Source organism: Lemur catta, chromosome 1, assembly GCF_020740605.2.
Source record: "Lemur catta isolate mLemCat1 chromosome 1, mLemCat1.pri, whole genome shotgun sequence".
NCBI lineage: Eukaryota > Metazoa > Chordata > Mammalia > Primates > Lemuridae > Lemur > Lemur catta.
This window is the reverse complement of record NC_059128.1, coordinates 162,749,551-162,772,962: the sequence shown is the minus strand read 5'-3', so window position 1 is coordinate 162,772,962 and position 23,412 is coordinate 162,749,551. Positions and strand designations below refer to the sequence as shown.

At 36.0% G+C, this 23,412-nt stretch overlaps 1 protein-coding gene across 1 annotated transcript; it reads right to left on the bottom strand.

Annotated features, from left to right (window-relative positions):
• Positions 1–6,252: 6,252 nt before the first annotated feature.
• DAZL (deleted in azoospermia like) lies at positions 6,253–22,892 on the bottom strand. Its single transcript, XM_045555869.1, has 11 exons — positions 22,606–22,892; positions 15,648–15,794; positions 15,293–15,384; positions 14,880–14,931; positions 14,399–14,462; positions 14,168–14,307; positions 12,747–12,818; positions 11,954–12,004; positions 11,090–11,200; positions 9,959–10,057; positions 6,253–7,180 (listed from the first exon to the last, which is right to left on the bottom strand). The coding sequence occupies exons 1-11, from the start codon at positions 22,606–22,608 to the stop codon at positions 7,124–7,126; spliced, it is 888 nt and encodes a 295-aa protein (XP_045411825.1). The 5' UTR covers positions 22,609–22,892; the 3' UTR covers positions 6,253–7,123.
• Between the last annotated feature and the right edge of the window lie 520 nt (positions 22,893–23,412).

The window sequence follows — 23,412 nt, the reverse complement described above, 5'->3', positions numbered from 1 at the left end:
GGTTGAGCAAGAAGAAACAGAAAACCTGAATGGCCCAATTGCAAGTAACAAGATTAAATCTGTAACAAGAATTCTCCCATCAAAGAAAAGCCCAGGACCAAATGGCTTCATTGCTGAATTCTACCAAACATTTAAAAAAGAACTAATACTAATTCTTCTCAGACTCTGCTGGAAAATTGAAGAGGAGGAAATTTTTCCAAACTTATTCTATGAGGCCAGCATTACCCTGATACCAAAATCAGACAAGGACACAACAAAAGAGAAAACTATGGGCCAATATCTCTGATGAACACAGATGTAAAAATCCTCAACAAAATACTAGTAAACAGAATCTGGCAGCACTTTGAAAAGATCATTCCCCATGATCAAATTAGATTTATTCCAGGTATGCAAAAATGGTTCAACATATGCAAATCAATAAAGGTGATACAGGATATCAATAGAATGAAGGACAAAAATTGTATGATCATCCTGATAGACATAGAAAAAGCATTTGATCAAATTCAACAGTCCTTCATGATAAAAACTCTCAATAAGTTAGGATCATTGCAGCATCATTTCTAATATCTAAGATATGGAATCAACGTAAGTGTCCATCAACAGATGAATGGATAAAGAAGATGTGGTATACATACACAATGGAATACAGTATTCAGCCATAAAAAAGGATGAAATCCTGTCATTTGCAACAACATGGATGGTACTGGAGGACATTATATGAAATGAAATAAACCAGGCACAGAAAGACAAATATTGCATGTTCTCATTCATATGTAGGAGCTAGAAAAATTGATCTCACGGAGGTAGCAAATAAAATGGTGGTTACCAGAGGTTAGGAAGGGTGAGAGTGGGAGGGATCAAGGGAACCTTGTTAATGGGTACAAAAATACAGTTAGATGAAAGAAATAAATTCTAGTGTTCAATAGCCCAGTAGGGTGACTATGGTTAACAATAATTGATTGTATAGCTCAAAATAGTTATAATAGAAAATTAGGAATGTTCCCCAAAGAAATGATAAATGAGGTGATGGATAACACAATTACCCTGACTTGATCATTACATATTTATGCATATATCAAAATATCACATGTACCTCATAAATATGTACAACTATTATGTATCAACAAAAAAATCTTCTATCTTTTGTATTTGGAGAGTCTGCTATCTACGAGATAGTAGAAAAAGCAATGGCCCAGCTATGTAAAGTCCCAGTTTCTTATTTTTCCCAATCCCAGAGTGTGTAAATTTAGAGAAATCACACCTGAAACACAGGTGTGTCCAACCTTCAAAGGAGTTGATGAGGAACAAATGAGATCATGTATGTAAATTAGCTCTGAAAAATCCTATAGAACTGTACAAATACCAGGAAATATTCTTATGATGAAAATACTGGGATATCAAATCCCTGCCTGCCGCCTCCAGCATTTTAAGTAAGAAAAACATCAAAACTGTGTTTAAGGAATGCTGGCCCATGCACAGTTCTTTCATTCATTTATTAAGTGTTCTAGTCACTCAAGGTTATCCCAGAAAAAGAAAGAACCATTCTAGAATATATCCTGAAGGCCCTAGCATAATGAGCTGCTTGCTGCTACCAAGGAAGGTGCACAAAATACTACATCTCAGGATACAGCATCCTACTCATTCACCATTAAACCATGGCCAGTCTGTACATGTAACATTTGAGAAGTTCTGGTCATTGAAATGTAAAAGCTAGAGAAAACCTATGTGGTCATGAGTGGGAGGCGGGTGCGCAGAGTTAGATGGGAAGCTAACCATACTGATATACTGCCCAATATCTCACAGTAACCCTATAATGCAGTTATTAGAATTATTGTTTTGCAGAGGAGGAAACTGAGACAAGTGTAGTATCTCTGCCTCCAGTGTCCACTCTACTTGCTCCCAGCCAAGCCCAGTCTCTTTTCCTCCACTTGCTTGCACTTGGCCTTGGAATCTGGTGCTGCCTCTGCAGTCACTCCCTCCTACCACTTATTTCTAGCCATAAGTCTTGGTTTTCAGACTTTATTCAGTCTATTTTTCAGCCTGTTCATGAATCAACCTTGCCTGTGGACAACTGGCACTCCTGAGCACAGGCTTGGCAGGGAAAGATGAATTAAGTCAACAAAATCCCCTAAGAATCATAATGGATTTGACAGGACTGTTCTCCAAATCCAGCTATCCTAAAACTGAGGGTAGCCTGAGGTGATATAAATATGAGAGATCCTCATCTGGGGTAGTACTTCCCTAAGTGCATGTTGCAGAGGTCAGAATCACCTGATCACCTGGGGCACTTATTAAACATGCAGATTACTAGGCCCACCCAAACCAGGAGCATGCATCTCTGAAAAATACCCCCGATGATGGTTCTGATGCTCTTTGATTTCCCTGTGAAATTGCTATAATTGAGGAAACCTACTCTATCAAATACTGGACTGACCTAATCATGGCTATAACCTTGAATGCTAAGTATATGGGTGTTTTGTTTTTTTTTTTTTTTTGGTCAAAAGACACACCATCAACCAAAACAAACAGCAACCAAGTCATGTTCCAAAAAAAAGTGCAGTTAAACTTTTCTCATATAGCAGGTGTATTGCTTAAATACTGTTCAGATTTTACTCACAGTGAAGCAGCTCAAACACTAGGTATGGGGTCAGCTTAGGTAAAAACAGAGAGAAAATGTCCTCTGTATTTTGAATTACCTCTCTTCATTCTCACTGGCTCAACCAGACTTGCTGGGAGCAGGAAGGTTCATATTTAAATTTTTTAACAAGCATACAAGGGCAGAGGGGACATGCTCACTGTAAACAGTTGGTCTAGCTGTATCAGTGTCAGCCCTGCTTTCCTTCAATATTAAGTAGACAGTTTCATACAAGACTGAGCCAGAATGGAGCATGTCTCTATCCATTTTATTCTGGGGAAAGACACTAGATGTGATTAGAGCCTTAATGTAATTTTGCTAGATTTGTTTTCTGTAAAAAAGAATTAAGGATTATAAAACCTCCAACTTTCTGAACTGCTTGAAATGTTACGATTGCTTCAAATTTATAAAGAGCTTTCATGACCTGAATATCCCAGTCATGCAAGCATTTGTTCTATTGTTAACTAGTGAAACGGTATCTGCAAGTTTTATATATGGGAAAAGGCACATTCCTGGCATGTAGCCTTAATGGAGGTGCACGTTAAGATACAAAGCGTTGCCTTGGGAAAATGAACTACAGACTCAACTAGAAAACTTTCTGTTTCAAACCAGTTAAAAATCTAAAATATAGCTACCATAGAGCTTAATTGTACAGTGGTAGTTTCAACTTCTGTACCAGGAGACAATTTTTCGCACTTTCTTAGGATTGGCCCACAGCTACAGCCATATTGGACAGATGTTTTTAACTCTAAATGCAATGCAGAATTACCTATCATTTCTTTGCTATGCAGATTGAATATTTTGCATGAGCATTCAAAAACGCATGTTTATAGTTTGCACTTCTTATGTTTATTGTTTTCTACCACCAAATGTACTGTCTACAGATGGAAAACTCAAGAGTCTTTGATGGGTGGTGACGAATTGCTCAAAAGAATCAGTTACACACAGGGAGACATATTACACATAATGTTGGAAAGGGCTAGATTACACAGTTATCCAAATATGTACAGGAGCAATCCTCATCTAGAAGTGTTTCAGAGATTCCAAATGATCATACTCAACAGCTGGCCCTATTTGCAAGACTTGGTCAATAGAAAATACTGCTGCTTTTCTCCCCTTATCCCTCCCCACCTTCTCTACTGCCATCTTTGTGAAAGCAGAGTGGCATGCTGCCTTATTGTTGCTGCTTATTACCCTCAAATGACAGCAATGAAAGCAGGCAAGGCGATTAAGCAATGTGGCAGCCCATTTTTATGAGTTTACCTTTAAAAGCAACCAAGAGAATTTTAGAGAAGTAGAGGGGCTTTACAACCACAGGAAACTGCTGTGAAGTATTTATTTTTAAAAGTCAATGATTTCCTTGGCATAAGGATGCTAATAAATTTTAGATAGTTATTTTGAACAATTTTGAAGGTAATGTGTTTTTAGGAAAAAACCTATGCAGAATATATTTCTTAAAGAGTGACCAACCTTTTTGGAGCTGATTTTGCCATAACTTCAACTTTTTACAAAAAAGTGCTGAATGGAAATTTTTCAATTCCAAAGGCTTGGTTTTGAGTTGACAATTTTGTGGTAATGCTCAATCGTGAATATGCTTGACATACTGTCAAGCAGGTTTAAAGCAAGTGTTAAGCAAGTGTTTCAAGAGCTATATAGTCTTGTTTGGGGCTCTCAAAATATTATAAACTTGTTCAGCTTGTTCAAGTATAACCAAATATTCTGGGTAAGGGTTAGCATGTATGTAACCACATATATAAACATGTGTATACATACATGTATACATATATACAAATACATATGCAATTTTAAGGATTTCTAATTTTCAGCAATTATACACTAAACATCAAAATTTATTTTTTGGTGATTCAAAAAGCACTGTTTTATCTTGCAGTACCTTAGTGTCTTAATCAATTTTTTGGTAATGAGTCAGTTAATAAGAGTTTATCAATTAATAAGAGCTTATCAATTGATGGAATACAGGAGTGTGCAGAGGAGAGACTTTCCTCTCCCACAACCTCAGCTTACAGAATTTACAGTACTAGAACTAAAACTGGAAGAGGTGGCTAAGTACTGATTTTCTGGGCGCATCCTCATATGAAGTAAATGCAATTTGAAAAATCTAAGTACTATTAAACAACGGCAATACCCCAAAATAAAAAGGTCAGAAATTAGAAAAATGTGTGCAGTAGACAAAATGATTCCCAGGGTCCAAAATGAGAGGGACTTTGGCCACAAGACAGCAGAGTCAGATGTGTTCTTCAGCATTCCTACCAGGCACTACACTGTTGATGCACTGCTGTGGAACCCTCTATTAACCATTTCTAACTCAACACAGGAGAGATTATTCTCTCATCAAAACTCACCTCTTAATTTCATAGGAGAAAGCAACAAAAATACAATGCACCAAATTTGCTTTTATAAATTAACTCTGCCGATTAGTAAACTGAACAATATTTATACTTTTGAATTACAACAATCTATACCTTATCACACATTTCACACCCAACTCTCCATTTAGATAATGACCGAAGTAGGTCAAAAACACTTTTGAAAAAAAGAAGTTTCTTTATTTCTATTTATTCATTTATGCAAAGACAGTATCAGTAACAGCTAATAAGAACTTATTTTTATATTTTTAAGTTTAAAGTTAATTTTCCATTTTGAAAGGTTCAGGACTTTGTCTCTTTTTTCTACCTTACTATTTTAAATACTTCACTCCAACAAAACAGCAGACAAAAGTTTATTCTTTTACTTTTCCTTAAGGTCATATTAGGATAATCAGAATTGGCTCTTTAGAATTTAGGTATCATTTATAGTAAGCCGGAGATTTAATCACAGAATGATACATGTAAGAATGTTATAGCACCAAAAATTAGAGAGAATTTTTTAAAAGGACAAATTTCAGGGTACTTTCAAATTCTGAGGTGTAATAAAGCCCTGTTGGGGATCCTTAAAAGACTCCTTCCTTCAGATTCAGAATGAAAATTATTAGGAATTACAGACCAAAATGGGCACTAATAATATGTTCCATGTTCCCTACATTAGGTTAGGGATAAATAGAGTTTCCATGTTTTAGGGAAGGGGCCAATGGAAGAAAAGGCCAGGAAGCCACTTTAAACTGACATCCATGGCAGATAAAATGACACTGATATGACTGTTTCCCTTTGAAAGAGATTATCCCATTGCTAACTTTCCAAGGCTTAGCCCTTTGACTGCTCATATGGCTATTTCCCTTTTTTTTTATATTACCAGTTCTAGCAGCAAATTTCCTGGAACAATGGTAATACAGACTGGAAAAGCAAGACTTTAGGTACAGAAAAGGGGCTCTGCTCTGGTGCTCCAGTTGTTTGTCACAATGTACAATGTACAATGAGGAGACCAACTAATCAAAAAATATTGTCATCTCTGACTCTAGCATATTCTTGGGGTACACTTATTAAACAACTTTTGTGGTTTAAATGCGCCAAAACTACCTACTTTGACTCCTGGACATGTTTTATTTTACAAAAGGAAATAAAATAGGCAAAAAAGGAATCTATAACCAATAACTAATATTTCAATGTTTTTACAAAAACAATTCCTTTCAGATACTCTGATTAACCCTTAAGTAACATAAAAAAGCTTCAGCATTCTTTAATACCAATATTTTGCACAATTTAAGACACAGCCATTGAGTTTAGCATTTCAAGGAAAAAATAATTTTATAAAAAGGAGAATGGTAACTCACTGAGAAGCTTATGTACCTAGAAAAGTTTAGTTTGTCTTGGATTCTTTTAAAAAATTAGGCCCAGAATTTTATTTATCTTAATTACCATCCCAGTCAAATAGGATATATATGTGTGTGGATTCTAGATAAAGGATAAAATATTTTGAATAAACATTAAGACCCACTGATTGGACTGTTTGCTTAGAATATGTTTTACTGGGTTTAGACAAGGAAGACTTCAATAAAGCTAACTATATATTGAGTTCCACTGATTAAAAATGCAGTTTTAAAAATTCTGCTTTTGTGGTAAATTTTAGACAAATCATAAATGCAAAGAACAATATTATAGATACTGTACTGTTCATAGGTACTTGTTGGAGAAGTGAAATGCTTGTATTCAAACTATCAAAATTCTGACCTTTCAAAATAGGTTTTTAAAACAATTTTTTGAAAATCAGTATTTGCTTTTAAATTCTTAAAAATGTCAATTTCAATTTTAAAAAATCCTAGCAGATAAATTTTAAAGTTATTCCTTTCAGTCTCAATTATTTTACTTTCAACTATATATTTAACACAGAACCAGTTTCTAAATAAACATCTAATGAAGAACAGTTTCAATGTAAGATAAAACTAGACAATCTAATAATATAACATAAAGCCTGAGTGTGATTTATCAAAATTCAGAATTAAATTTCTATTTCTATAATAGTGAAAAACTATCAGCTTCTTTTTAATATTCAAAACCAGCAACTTCCCATGAGACTAGAAAGTTGCAGAGAGGATCAAACAGATTTAAGCACTGCTGCCCGACTTCTTCTAAAGTGATGCACTCTTTTATCCTAGAAAAGAAAGAAACAGTAATTTACTTCACTGAAAATTTTTATTACCATTACGACCTAAAGAAGACTTGCAAAAACTTTAAAGCATTTATTTTTGGTTTAAATATTACAAATAATGAGAAAAAAGGTAATTTTTTTTTTTTGAGACAGGGTCTTGATCTGTTACCCAGGCTAAAGTGCAAGTGGCATGATCATAGCTCGCTGCAACCTCAAACTCCTGGGTTCAAGCGATCCTTCTGCCTCAGCCTCCCAAGTAGCTGGGACACAGGCATGCCAGCATGCCCAGCTAATTTTGGGAAGCATTCTTGAACTTTGGGATAACAAATATTCCAAGATGGTTAGTTTTATTAAACACTTTAGTTAAAAAAGAAATCCCAGTAAGTTCAGAAATACAGGACTTAGAATCAGTACCATTTCATGTTGTTCTTAATGATTTGGCAGTGATGTCCCAAAGACAGCTGGTGGAAAAGGTACACAATTTTAAGAAGTATTGTTTTTAACAACTGAATTGCATCTGACAAATCATAGCTTGAGAACAGCACTCCCATCTGAAATACTATGTTTTTACGTTAAAAGATACAAGTTTCAGCTATTTAAAGGCATATCCTTAACGTGTGAAGAGACATCACTCTTTAGAAAATGAAGAGAAAAAATTTAAATATATGCAAAATTTTCTTTTCACCCTATGTTGCCTACATATATGCAGATAGAAGGAAGTGAGGCCTTTCAAAAAGGAATGGAACAGAGTAAACCAGTAATAACGGTAACAGTATTTTCTTCTCTTCAATTAGCCTAACTATGCCCCTTTCCTAGGTATTAAATTCAGCTGTCATATAAAGAAGAGTGACTTCTGTAAGTTATGTAATCTGTCAGCAGGATAATATCCCTTCTGGGTTAAACCCTAGAAAAGTGGTCACAAACTCACATATCTTCACCGATCAGGTAAGAAACAAGAACATAAAGGGGCTAGAATTAAGACAACAAAAAATAGAATTTGCCACAGAAAAAGTAAATGCATTCCAATTCAATCAAAACAACATACAGCCAATCAAGATGGGTCTAGATGCCAGACAACTGCAGGATGCCAACTTCTAACTCCTACCCCAGAGGGGCAGAAAACTTTGGAAGTTCAAAGTCAGGCTTTTGTCTAGTATCAGGTGAAAATCAAGTTTAAAGACTATTTTCTGTTTTGCAAACACATCATTTAAGTACTACCTATTTAACCTTCAGAACTTTGGACAAGGTAGGTTGTCATGCAACCCCAGTTCTTTCCTTTCTAAATTATACTATGTAGAATGAAGCAACAAGAGAACAAATGTCAACTTTAAATAAATATGTTTACTCCCTGTTACAAACATGGTAAGAACTTAATCCTGCGAGGGGTCTACTCTTCTGCATTACAGGAGGTCCTTAGTATACACTTTAAAAAGGCTTTAAACTTCACCCTATTTCCATTCATCAATGAAAAAAAGCTATTCTTTCTCTGTTTTAAGACACAAAGTGATGGTTAAAAATTTCCCTTTGAATATAAAAAATGGTGCAGCCATTTTGGACAAATTCTGGCAGTTCCATAAAAGGTTACATACAGTTACCATACAACTCAGCAATTCCATTCCTAGGTATACACTCAAGAGAAACAAAAACATGTGTCCACACAATAACCTGTACATGAATGTTCACAGCATTATTTGTAATACCTAAAAAGTATAAACAACCCAAACATCTTTCAATTGATGAGTGGATAAACAAAATGTGGTACTATCCATAAAGAAAAGGAAATGAAGTACCAATACATGCTATAACATTGATGAACCTTGAAAACATTAAGCTAAGTGAAAGAAGTCAGTCACAAAAGGCCACATATTGTATGATTTTATTGCTATGAAATGTCCAGGATAGGAAAATCCTTAGAGAAAGAAATAAATTAGTGGTTGCCTAGGGCTAGAGTGATTGGGGGAAAATGGGGAGTGAATGCTAATTGGTACTGGGGGGTTATTTGGGGTGTGATTAAAATATTCTAAAATAGTGGTCATGGTTGCAAAACTCTGTGAGCATACTAAAAACCATTGAATTGCACACTTCAAATGGGCAAATTGTATGGTATCTCAATAAACCTATTATTAAAAAAAACAAACCAATACTTCCCTTTTAGTAACCACAACATTCCCTTTCCATTGGACTGACTAGTTAATTTTAACATTCATAGACTCAAAACTAAAAACACCCTAGAGACTTTTAATTCTGTGCTTCCTCATTTTAGGAGCTTTAATATGTCCAAGGAGGACAGAAGAAGAATCAGAAAACAGGTATTTTTAAAATTCATACACCCACATTCTCTTCTGCTTTATCAACTGTGAATCAACTTCCATTTATTTCTACTCAGCTCTTTTTACTGCTTCATTTGACCCCTTCTCCCTCCACATTGTTCAGGTATATCATCTGAGTAACTTCTTTTCTTCCCTTTAGTCCAATGTACATGTATTAAGTTCTGCTTTCTATACCAAAAAATTTCTTTTACCAGCTGGTCAAACCAGTATTCTCTTTTAACTGTCTTCTCGAATGAACCTTTCAATTATAAACTTCTGCCACACCATATCAGGGTTTGAGCATACTAAAATACATAGCCAGGTAAAACCCACTCACAGCGGTTTACTGGGTTACAGTGAAATGCCAACAGTTTAAATGCTCTAAGTAATTTAAAAATATATATTTCACAGGAAAAAAATACTTCAATGCTAACAAATGTGCTTTTTATCCTGTGTATTATTCCTTTCATACCTTGAAGTAGTCATCCTGAGTAACAAGAGAGTTTCTCAGTCTGTTCTCTGGATTAAATAGACAAGATACCACTGTCTGTATGCTTCGGTCCACAGATTTCTGAAACACAGAAGTTTTCAGTAATCTAAAGATGATTCCTTCTTTTACTTACTGTTAATACACTTTTTTTGGACAGTTTAATGAACTTATTTGCTTATTACTAAAGAATGCTTATGGGATTCATAATTCTTACCACGTCACTTAGCATGTAGATTTTCTGACAAAGAACTATTATAAAACCTTAGTGATAAGACATTGGTTTAAAAAGCTGAATTTATTAAAATCCTAAGTGATTGCCAATGTTTTAAGAAAAAATATGCAGGACAAAACCTGATAATTAAACTGTAAGCTGTTTTAATATTTTTTTCAAATTTTAAAATCAAGCATCAAATCTGAGATTTTTTTTTCACCATTATTTTTCAGGAGTTCTCGACATTTTTTTCCACAGAGAAACACATGGATGAAGTTTTACACACTCTAATGAGAATCTTTCAGCGTTACATATATTCTCCCAGCACATCCACTATTTCCACACTCCCACCCATTCAGCAAAAACATACGCAAATTCAAGAGTGACAGTATTGCAGGAATCTGTTCTAATTATTAAAAAACCCTATTTTAGTATTTGAATAATTACTAGTGACTCCACTTTTGAAAGCTGCTGCTATTTTCAATGTTAGAATATCATAAGTGTGTTTTACTACTTAGCTAAATGTTTAAGAAAATGTAAAAGAAAAGGTAGATATAATTCATACAAATCCCTCTTTTGAGAATTAGAATTCTTGAGAAAAGCTAACCACTGCATTCTGCCAAATCACATTAATGCAATATTTATTAAAGTATGGTTAAAAAACAATGAAATTGGAAGAGAGGAAGGACTGATGAATCAGAAACTACATGTACACACTGAAAGTTTAGGGGTGTCTGAAATTTCACCAACCTTCACATTAAATGCTGAGTATTAGTCAATTAAGCTCTATAATTTATGGTTTCCATCTTTAAATTTGGGCAAAGATTCTTGCTTCTTAACCATTAAAATTTGAAAAAATAAATACGAAATATAAATATTAATAAACAAAATTAGATGTTTGCCTTTTGTGGGCCTCCAGAGGATGGAGTAGCTTCATGCACTGAGCATTCATTTGGCAAAACTTCAGCTCCTGGATCAACTTCATTACAATGGTAGTTAACAGTTGTATAAGCCTACATTTAAAATAATAAAAGTATAAATAGAGAGATACTCAGATACATTTAAAAGCCATTTATTTTTCAAAATGGTGAGCTGACACTGAAAATTTTAATGTAGGTTGTGTTGAAATTCAATTACATTATTTCAGAAACTTTGTTTTAAACTCAATAGTTGAAATGCAGTAAGGCAGCCTTTTATTATAAAATGTCTTCTAAGCTTCAACCAAATTAGAATTAGAAGGACTCTAAGAAAAAGAAACTCTTATAAGTAGTAAGAGAGTGCCTTGAAATTTGAATTCTTATACCCTTCAAATATCCAATCCTACTGAAAGACAAAAGGTAACAAAAGCTTGGGTGTTTCAGAGTAATACTCTGTTTTTATTCCTTTTCGTATTTAACAGTATTAACATCAAAACATTTGTTTCTCTTCAACAGACTTCTATGGGTAGCAAAGCCAAAGGCAGATTCAATGCTAATTCTAACTCCATATTAATACTACCTTTCTTGGATTATATATTGTATTGTATGCAGAACAGCCATTGCTTAAGCATACATAAACTTGAGAAACAAAAAGCACAGTTTCTCCCACGGAGCTTATAATTGAATTAATAAGAAATTAACAGAACATAATACATAATATAAAGGAAAATTTAAGAATATTTCCAGGCATATATTACATGGCAAAAGGTCAAGAAATATATAACAGTTAAATGAGAAAACACTTTGAAATAAAGAATAGGAAGTAAATGTTTGGCTAATTCTCTTTACCGGAGGTATAACGTAACTCCGTTGTTCTCCAGTAGGCCACTGTAGTGGCATCTTAAAAAAAAAAAAAAAAGGAAACGGATTATTCAAATATTACTACATATTTTCACAAACACATGAGAAAGACAATGTTGAAATATTTATCATGCTAGCTCCTTTTATTATAATACAAGAAATGAAATGGAAGAAATACTTTATGTTTCTAATACTTGAAGTTCTTGTTACTTCCATATATAAACCTTTTTCTCAATTTTCTGGAGTTGGCATTCAAGAAAACTAAAAAAATTGTAATTATTTGAATTTATTACCACAGATATGGTCATGGGTCACAGATACAGTCATATATATGAAAAGAAATTCATAGAACTACTACCTTATAATAGCCAACTAAAATAAACATTGTCAAATAAAATTAAAGTTCTGTGCTGTAAGAATTGAGTAATAATTTTATTTCAACCTATCCCCCTACAAAAATGTATAGAAGTCAGCCTGGATGTTTCAGCTATTTGACAGCAAAGATGGAGGAATACATGTTGAAATATAGAAGGGAACACCAAATCTTACAAAACAGTTCTATAGAAAAGTTCTTGCCTTTTAAAGTACATTCCTGTAAAAATTTTACTTAGTTATTTAAAAATAATATATAGGCCTTAATTCTAGACTAATTCCAAATTTTTTCTTAAATTTTAGGCACTCTTCACTATTCTAAATGACAAGCTATTTGGGAAATTTATATAAATTAATTAAGGCCTCAATAATATTCCACAATAAATCACTTTGTTTCCTGTTAAATTACCTGATAATTATAAACAGGCAGCTGATATCCAGTGATGACCTGAACTGGTGAACTTGGGTAAGGAGGATATGCCTGAAAATAAAGTTTACAGAAGGAATGGGTTAACAAGGTAAATTTTTTTAATTAGAAAGAAGGACTACTAATTCCCAATATAAAAAATGAAAATTTTAAAAAATCTTATTTTTCTGTACACAACAACGTAAGATTTACATGAATGACTAACTTTATGAAGGAAAAAATATTCTCTGTCAAACATTAGCCTTTTGGGTGGAGAAGAGGAAGGGATAAATGATGAGGGAAGTGACTTCACCAGCCTAAGTTTACCTTATTTGTATATTTATCTCCACCCAGAAGTTCTTTCTTATACTGGTGATAAGGCTCTATTAAGATAGATTTCCACATAAGTTAAATTAATACATCTACTATTTCTTTGTAAAAATACTTTTAGATATTACGGAGTAATGTGTAGTCCTCCTACAGACTTTATGGCTTTTTCTGTATTTCATTTCTAAAAATCAAGGGCAGCATATAATCCCAAACTAGGAGACAATACAACTTACATGTTTCAATAAATACTTATTGGTTGAAAACGTGTAAGTGGTAACATACATGAATATACCAGATTAAGTAACAGCTCACAGTAAATGTTAGAAACAAATAGAGCTTTTTTTTCTAGCCATGTTTAGAGCAAGAAAAGTAAGAAAAGACATACCCTACATTTCAGGTAAATGGAAAATGTAAACAAATGAGACAGACTGCAGAACTACTTCACTATTATTTTGTTTCCTTTCCAGCAAAGAAAATGTCTTTTGAACTGAAAAAAGTAAAATGAACTAAAGAAAATAAATGTTATTTATTATCAACAGGAGATAGTAAGTATGTCAAATCCTACTTTAAATATTAAAGTAACCAGGATAAAACAAATTATATTGACAGAAACTCACAGAGTTTATAGATATAGTAAAATACATCAGAAATCTATCCATTCCAGAACTAGAATATATTCAGAAATCAGCAATCTATCTACACGAGGAAGGAACTAGAAATCGCTGCAAATAAAGAATAGCTAAACATAATGCTAATCTTAGAGAAAAATAAACTAGGCAGACACATGAGGAAAGTGCTTTCAAATACTTTAGGAGTTATTATACGGGGAGGGAAAAGGGAAGAGACTTATTCTATGTGGCTACAGACGTCAGTTCTAAGATAAAGGCTTACACAGTACATAGAAACAAACTTTTAGCTTGTAAAAGGAAGAACACTAAGAATGAGAGATTTCTAACAAAAGTAACAGATTTCCCATCACTCAAAGTATTCAAACAGGAACCGTATTACCACTTATCATGGAAATTGTGGATATAATTTCCCAGAGGGTACATGACTGTAATAAAGGAGAGAACAGGGATGTAGGCAATTCTTACCTGAACATACTGAGTTATAGGATTCATCATGGTTGGAGGCTGCATGTAAGTTTCAGGGTTTGGATTACTCCAGACACTCTGAAACTGTGGTGGAGGAGGAGGATTAAAAACCAAAGGACGTGGCTGCACATGATAAGCACCTTTTTAAAAAATAAGAAGAAAACAAAACCCACTTTCAGTTCTTTGAACGTTCTTTGAATGTTAACAAGAACATTTTCTTTTTTTACTCACATAAATTTTGTTTCCTGATTGCAGGGCCCAGTTTCAGCTTTTTACCATGGAAATTTATCTGTGACTGAAAATAAAACAGTAACAAAACTAGAATTAATTTTCAAGTCTTTACTTCTAAGACTTGAGTATCAACACCTCAAGCCCTCTAAAGTTCCTACTTTATCATAAAAACCAGTGATAAGTACAAACCAAAATTTGTCACCACAAAGATAAGATACTTTAATCAAAGTATCAAGAGGTATCAAGTGAAATTTAATCAAAAACCTTTCATCACTGGGTCTCCAACCCTTCAGGTCTCTAGTTCATGAAGGTAGGTGCCCCAGTAAAAAATAAAAAGGTTCTGGCAAGTTATGTAAGATTACTGTCAAGTTGGGATTCCAAATGGGAAGTATATCTTTCTCCAAATTTTACACAAGACTGACTATATTACTTGACACTAAACATTACATTAATAGAGATTTTTTTCCATAAGATTACTTACTTCTACTATCTTCTGCACATCCACGTCATTATAAAATGAAACAAATCCATAGCTAGAAAAGCAGATAAATGAAGTAAAAATCATCACCATATAGTACATGCTTTAGAACTTCTAGTATTCTATGAACTAATACACGGAATACAATTTAAGATACTGTAAAGAAAACAATTCTTTGACAAAATTGATTAATTTACTTGTGTGAAATAAAAACAGGAAAAATATAAAAACAAACATTAGGAAAATTATTAAATAAAAGATCTGGCAACAAACTTTTACCCTCTACATGTAAGAAATTAACAAACCAACAAATTTCATTTATATAAGCATCAGTTTTCAAGTCTTCCTCTCTGATACTCTACAGATGCCAGAGTTAAGATATTTTTGATAATTTATAATAAAAATACTTTACTTACCCTTTGGACACACCAGTTCGGTCCGTGATTATCTTCACTTCTTTTACTGAACCATATCTAGCAAAGAAACTTCTAATTTCGGTTTCGTCCATCTATGGAAAAGAATTGAACTTCAAGAGTGAAAAATCAACATTCAGAATTTTCAAATCTACTATAAAGGAGGTTTCATGATGTGTAAGTTTTCCCCCCAAGTATCCCTGTAGCTCTTTGTTAAAAATATATTTAGTACCTATGGGTTAAACATAAAGCCAATTCCAAACTTGCATGAAGTGCAAAAAACCTTACGCTTGTAACAGGGCCCAAATCCCATTATTCACAATGTATTTTAAGGTACAAATGAGAGTCGATACAATACCCTAACATCAATTCCACCAACAAAAACAGTGTTTGGCATGATTCTGCCTTCTGGTAAAACATAGCCTTGGTTGGTTGTAGCTGATGAGGACTGGGTGCTAGCCTCTCTGGAGATGGTTGAGTTTGGAGTCTCAGCACTTGCAGCAGACTGTAATTTGGAAAATAGACATCATAATTAGATATACTGGCAAAAACTATACACCAGGTGAAATGTAATTTTGTACTTAAAGTATAAATATTTTATATAAATTACTTTCATTGTAAATGAGTGACCAATATAGCTTAGTTCAGGCTCAGGATTTAAAGTAATCAGAGTACACCAGCATGAAATTTTAACAAAAGGATATATTCTCTGTATATACTACTTTCTTAAATCCAATGCTGCTTGTTACCATTTCTTATACAATGCTGTGGAAGAATACGGATTTTATATTTTGTGAAAATACTATGTGAATTAGTAAAAAGAAAAAAACATTTGAAAGTTCAGATTTGGAAAACCTAAGGTTATTAAAATCATCCTCTTCTATACTGATAAACAACTTTCCATTTTACTCAATATATGAATAAAAAGCATGGTAAATCTTTAAAAAAAATCAATGTAAACCAAAAAAGCTGTGTCAAAAAGAAAGCAAGCATCAAAGTTTTAAACCAATTTATCTTACTTTGCCTTTCTATTCACCAAAATTAACACCAATTGTATAATTTTAACCATCCCTGTGTTAGTATGCCTGCTTTACTTTGGAAATGGATCACAAAAACATTGTTTGCTCACATATCACAGCTTCTGCTAAAAAAGGGGTTATAATCCTCTTCCCTAATGCTAGGGTGTTCAAAATATTTTTTGAAATAACATTTTTCTTCTTGAATAACACCAAATCAGTCCCACTGATAATTCTAATTTTCACAGTGGGCTGATAGACATAAATGATACTATCTTTATTTTCAGATAAAGAAACCCACACATATAACTCATTATTTTTCTGGATTCTGATCAGAACTCTGTCTTTAGTCTTCTTGCAGTAGACTCTAAGGTTAATGTAAAATTATTTCTAAAGTGAAATTTACACATCATTACATATACTGGAGAGACAGTATAGTATAGTGAAACAGTATAGCATAGTGAAATTGATTTAGTCAGGAGATCTAGGTTCATGTCCCTTACTAGGTTATAAGCCACTTACTTGCCAGCTGTGTATCTCTGGGAAAACTGCTTTGAAAATGAAATGAGATAACATCTGTGAATTCATTGTGTAAAGTATAAAGTGGTATGCCAATATAAGTTAGTCCTGTTATTTGAATTTATTTTCAGTAAATTTTTTAAAAAGTGTCATTCCTGGTTTTATCATTTTAGCCGATTTTGAAACTTTATTAATAACAACTAACTGGAACTTCAGGAAGTTACTTTATGACACATCACTCATTTGAAATTCATTTATGAAGTGCCTATTGATTATAAGAAGTAAATACAAAAGGCTGTAAGAGAGCCAGAAAGCTATTGCACATGTACACCTGCTCATGAAAGAAACCAAAACACTACGCAGATAGAAAATGAATTGAAATCAGTAATTTCCTAGAAAATTAATAAATTATCAAAATTGACATTTTTACTTAATCTCTTTTTACTACTTTACATTTTCCTCCTGTTTTTGTAGACATATCGGAATTGTTATTAATGTTCAGTTCTGGATAAATTCAATTTGCCAAAGAGAGAGAAAAAAAAGAAAGAAACTAGAAACAACGGCAAAAGAAACCAATTGACCTATCTTTTTAAAAAGGTAAGCATTATTTTATAGAAATTTATAACAATGAGAAAGTAGATAGAGTTCTTGCTTTGTTAATTAGATGCTAGAAGTTACTGATAAATTTAAGATTCTACAAATTGCTGTACTAATTAGAGATGAAATCTAAATTGTCAAATCACCAATGTTGAGTTTTTTGCTTTTCTCTACTCATTCGTGCTTATACTTGCTATTTTGGGTTTCCATTTGAATACTTCCTAATTCTTTAACTGTGGTATAGTGGTATTTCATGACATGAAGTGGAAGAGAATAAAAAATATTTCTAAAGTTTTTCCTTTTTTAAATGTCTTATCATTTTAGTTTTTCCTATCTGGTAAAATATTACATAAGCTACGTATCTTGAACTACTGAAAACTTGAATAGATTTCCCTTCCCTACAGACAATTTACCAATCCGTTCTCACTCAATTAGCTCATTTAAATATCCAAAACAAAATAAAACAATGGTTCTCAAATTCTTACAGACTTTATTTTCTCCTTTTCAATTCCCTCTTCATCTGTAGATGAACTTTGGATATGTTAATTTGATAAATAAACTATTTATAGTATTGTCTGTCTCTATGCCATAACGTATGGATGAATTTTAATTTAGACGTTTAACATCTGGCCAGAAAACTGTGCCAGTTTAGAAGGGGTTATGATAATGCACTGATTCTCAACCAGGGAAGATTTTGAGCCCCAGAGGCATTTGATAATGCCTAGAGACATTTTTGGTTGTCACAACTGAGGTGTTTCTAGCATCTGGTCAGGGATACCATTAAACATCCTACAATGCAAAGGATAGCCTCCCCCAACAAAGAATTATTTAACCCCAAATTTGAATAGGGATGTTGTTGAGAAACCTGTGACGGTGCCACCTGAACTGAAGACAAAAATTATTGTTTGGGAAGAACTTTAATTGTTTAGTAAAGTAAATCTTTTCAGGACCTCAGTTTCCTTGCTTGAAAAATGAGTGGTTGGAAAAGATCTCTGATGTCTCCTCTAATTCCCATATTCTATTTACAAAAGTAAAATGGATACTTGAGACAACAGTAATTTTGTAAAGAGGAAAAAAGACATCAAGTATTATAGGAAGTCTGGTGTTGGCTTGGATTCTACATACTTAATTGGGATAGTAAATATAAAATTCATCAAATCATTTTAATAGTGTAATAATGTCTTAAATTAAGGCAGACACCATCATACCCTAGCCCTTAGCCAGCAGGTGGCACTCAAAGCTAACAAAGTAAGCGAAGTATTTCAATTTAAGATCTGATTAGCAGGGATTGTTAAACTACTGTGTATGTGTCTATATATAATTGTAATTTATAGATAAAACACCCACAATCAACAGACTACCTTTGGTTACTTTAAACTATGACCGAAAATACAAATGAATGCTTAGGATAAGCAAAAGTTTGACATTAAAGAAAGTATAATCTTAACCATCAATAGCATATTAAAAGATTTGCATTATATGTAAGAAGCAACTACTTTTCTTAATTACACCTTCAAATGAGTTTTGAAATGAGACAGGTTGGAACAGTACATGGGGTGAGCTTAGAGATGATCATATACACAATTCTCATCACTGCTATTTACAATAATATATTCCCTGTTATATTTGGATAACCAAGTGACCAACATAACTAAAAGCTGAATAAAATGTATTGTTATAAAGCTTCTAAGATGTCAGCACCTTTAACATTATTTGATTCAATTACTGTGTCTACATGTAAGCAAACTGAGATCTATGTAAATTAACCAGGAAAAAGTCTCTAATTTGTAGTCATGAAAGTTATATCCACTGCAATAGAGAGGAGCTAATAAAGAAAAAAGCTAAAATTGAGAAAATAGGAAATAAAAATCAGAATAAAATCTTCAAGCAAATCCAAGAGTAGATTCTTAAAGGGGGTGGGGGTGAAATCCAAGCAATAAACAAACGATCCTGGCAAAGCTAAGCAAGAAAGCAAAAGCATACATTAAATATGGAAATAAATTATGACTAGATTATAAAAGAATGCCACGTATAAACTCTAAGGGAATAAATGTGGAAATCTTGATGAAATGGCTAACTTTCTACAGAAATATAAAATTTTACAAAACTATCTTAAGAGAAAGAACACTCAATAATGCCTGGCTCCGTTTGGTGGAAGTTTCTTCAACCTGTAAAGCAACAAGTGTGTGTGTGTGTGTGTGTGTGTGTGTGAGAGAGAGAGAGAGAGAGAGAGAGAGAGAGAGAGAGAGAGAGAGAGAGAAAGTCACACAGAGAGAAGCACGTGCACACACTGGTAGAAGAGGCAGAAGAAGGGAAATAAAAATTCAAACACTTTTCTTAAGAAAATTCTCAGAGAAAAAAGAGCATTTCTCAATGCATTTTAAAAAGCTAATCATCTAAATAACAAAGCTTCAAGATGGTCCAACCTTGCTCTCAACAAAGATGCAAAATTACAGCAGCATATAAAGAATATACCATAATTAAGTACAGTTTATATTGGAAGTGCAAGGATGGTTCTTTCATAGGATATGTTACTTTAATCCATCATTGAAAAAGTACTTGATAAAATATGACATTCATTTTTTAATATTTAGAAAACTCAAATGAAACAGAAATAGATGAATCTTATTTTCTAACAATCTAATTCCCAGCTATCATCAAGCTTAAAGTGAAGTACTAGAGTCACTTCCATCAAAATTAGAAATAAGATAAGGATACATCCTTATCAACGCTATAATTTTTTTCCACTATATATGACAAACTCTAATATTAACACAGAGTTTTTATGAATCAATAAGAAAAAGAAAAATGTAAAAGTAGGAAGGTGGACTAAGAATTTATAAAAAAAGAATTTATAAAAACTTAGAGAGCTAGTGACCAGTGATCAACTTCACTAGTGATTAAAAAAAAATTACATCTCTCCTTGGAAAGGGTGTGGAGAAGAGTATTTTCCCATGTATCAGTGGGAAAATATTGGTACATGCTTTGCCAAGAGTAGCTTGGAAAGATGTATCATAATCTGAAATTGTTACAAAAGGGGCAAAGCTCTTTCACTCAGCAATTCCACTGCAGACAATTTATCTCAAGGAATGAATAGCGCAAGTATCCCAAAATATCAATACTTGCACAAGGATATGCATTATCACATTGTTTTAATATTGAAAAGTTACTCATCATAAAGGAATTTGGTAAAGTAATGGTACAATTTTCAACATGATATATTAAAGTTATCTTTGGAATAATGCCCACTACATTAATTGAAAGGTGCAGGCTGTAAAATAGTATTTTATAGCACGGTACAATTTTTGTAAAATAAAATTTACTTATCTATATATGCAATACATGCATAAAAATAACTTAGAAGGGCACACACATTAGTATTTAACAGTGGTTACAGGTGTTGGGATTAAGATGGATCTCTATTATCCTACAGTAATTATTTTCTAAAGACTAAATATGCTACTTTATAATCAAGAAAAAAAATCAACAAAGCTGTTAGTATTCTCCCCCTTTTTATCTCTAAAAATGGAGGAAAGAAATTATTGTAAATAATTATTTGTACTAAGTCATGGTGATTATTAAATAATTATTACCATGGAGACATGTTACACAATTATTACCCAACAGTTATTTACACAAAATACATTTTTAAGACTTATATAAAAACACATAAGTTATATACAAACTTCCTCCCTTTATCTCTAAAAATGGAGAGGCTAAGCATTATGGTAATATAAATACACGCAGTATAAAATACACACGTTTGTGATTTAAAGGTTGGTCAACGTGTTCAGAGCTGTATCCTGTGGTAGCAGCGACCCAACTCTATCCATGTACCCAAACTCACATCAACCTACACCAAAAAGAATATCTACAAAATGTACATTTTGTTAAAAGTTCCCGGTTTATTAAGAGGGGAAAAAAGTGTTCCCTGAGTTAAAAAATTCGAAAATTCTCAATGGCAACTACTGAATCCAGCCTCGTGCCGCAACGATGGCGTCAGGAGAGTCTTAAGTGCCCGATGCCGCCCCAGGAGGGAGCACCTGCAGGTCACCTGCCCAGCGGCCGCAGGCGGGAGCAGCGCCCTCAGCTCGCGGGCCGCGTTCGGGTCGCCCTCGTTCCCCGCTCGTCCCGCCCCACAGGCACCTGCCACCCAAGGGCCCCCCGAAACCCGCAGACCCGCGGACCCCAGCCCTCACAGGGACCGGAGAGAGCCACTTCCTCAGGAAGCGCCGGCCTCCAAGGCCCAGAAGCCAGTCCCCCAGCAGGACCTCCCCAGGCGGCGTCCGGGCGCTGAGGCGCTGAGGCGGCCCGACGCCATCTCGCGGAGGCCGCCGAGGTGTCTCCACCGCGGAAGCGCGGTATGGCGGGGTGGGGGCGGGGTACCCGCACCCCAGAGCTCGGCCGAATCCAGCCTCGTGCCGCTATGATGGCGTCAGGCGAGTTTTTTTTGCCCGATGCCGCCCCACGAGGGAGCACCTGCAGGTCACCTGCCCAGCGGCCGGGAGGCGGGAGCAGCGCCCTCAGCTCGCGGGCCGCGCGTTCAGGTCGCCCTTGTCCTCCGCTCGTCCCGCCCCACAGGCACCTGTCACCCAAGAGACCCCCAAACCCGCGGACCCCAGCCCTCACAGGGACCGGAGAGAGCCACTTCCTCAGGAAGCGCCGGCCTCCAAGGCCCAGAAGCCAGTCTCCCAGCAGGACCTCCCCAGGCGGCGTCCGGGCGCTGAGGCGCTGAGGCGGCCCGACGCCATCTCGCGGAGACCGCCGAGGTGTCTCCACCGCGGAAGCGCGGTATGGCGGGGTGGGAGCGGGGTACCCGCACCCCAAACCTCGGCCGAGTGGAGAACCCGCCACAATAGTCGGAACCGAGGCGGGAAGCGGCGGCCGCGCGAAGGCCGCGGACCTGTCACGTGGCTTGCCGGGCGGCGGGATTCCCAGGCCTGCCCGGCCACGGCACCCCGCGTCCTGCCGCCTCCTCGCCCGCCACAGGCGCCCGTGGGCCCCGTAGGCCGCGCCGCTGCGAGGCCTCCTCTCCCCACACCCCGCAGGCCGGCGCCTCAGAAAGACAAGGCCGAGGGACCCTCCTTCCGCCCTCATCTCTCGCGCTGCACCCCCAAACAGAGTTTCACCCACCCTCGAAAACCCTGCCAGGCCTGCGCTCCTCAGGCCTGCCCCTCAACTCACCATGATGGCGGCAGCCAGCAGTTCCCGCCTACGGGGCTCGAGGAGGAGCAGAGGCTGTGCTTCTGGCACACGCCTGGGCTGTTGGTCTGCTCGAGCCGGGGCCCGGCTTCGAACAGGCAAAGGGACCAAAGGCCGAGGAGTGAGGCAAATCAAAAGAGGGCGACGAGGCCGAGCAGCCCTGAGGAGCGTGCGGCCGGGCTGAAGGGCGCAGGCGGACTGCGGCGTACGCCGTGGGGCTCCCGGAGGTGGCTCCTGCGCCGGGTGTGGGGCTCGTGGTAGCTGCCTCAGCCAATGGGGGCCAGCGCCCCCCGCCCCCTGTGGGGGGGCTGGAGGGGGACTGCGACGTCGCTGGGGCTGCGTAGGAGGGGGACTGCGACGTCGCTGGGGCTGCGTAGGGGTTGCGCGCGTGCCGGAGCCCTGTGCCCAGCAGGCGCCGCCCTCACGCAGCCACACGGACCTGCAGAAACGTGCGTCGCCTCGAAAACGCCCTTGAGGCACCGTTGAACTGAGTGTGCCTACTTAGGCATGTCGTGGAATAAAAAAAAAATTACAATCAAACGTGTCTGGGCTTTAGTTTCAAAATGGTGCCTTGAACGCACAGGCTGAGCCCGATCACATTTAGCTTCATCATCTATTCAAAAATCTATTGAAGTGGCCACAGAAATAGAAAATAGGAGCAAATCTATGGAGAGCAAGGAAATGAGACATAAACGGGATAGAAACCTGGATGCCTTTCTGTCAAGTTTGAGGTAGATGGTGTTGGATTGGAGGAAATGCCAGCCGCACCCAGTGAGTTTGGCATTCAGG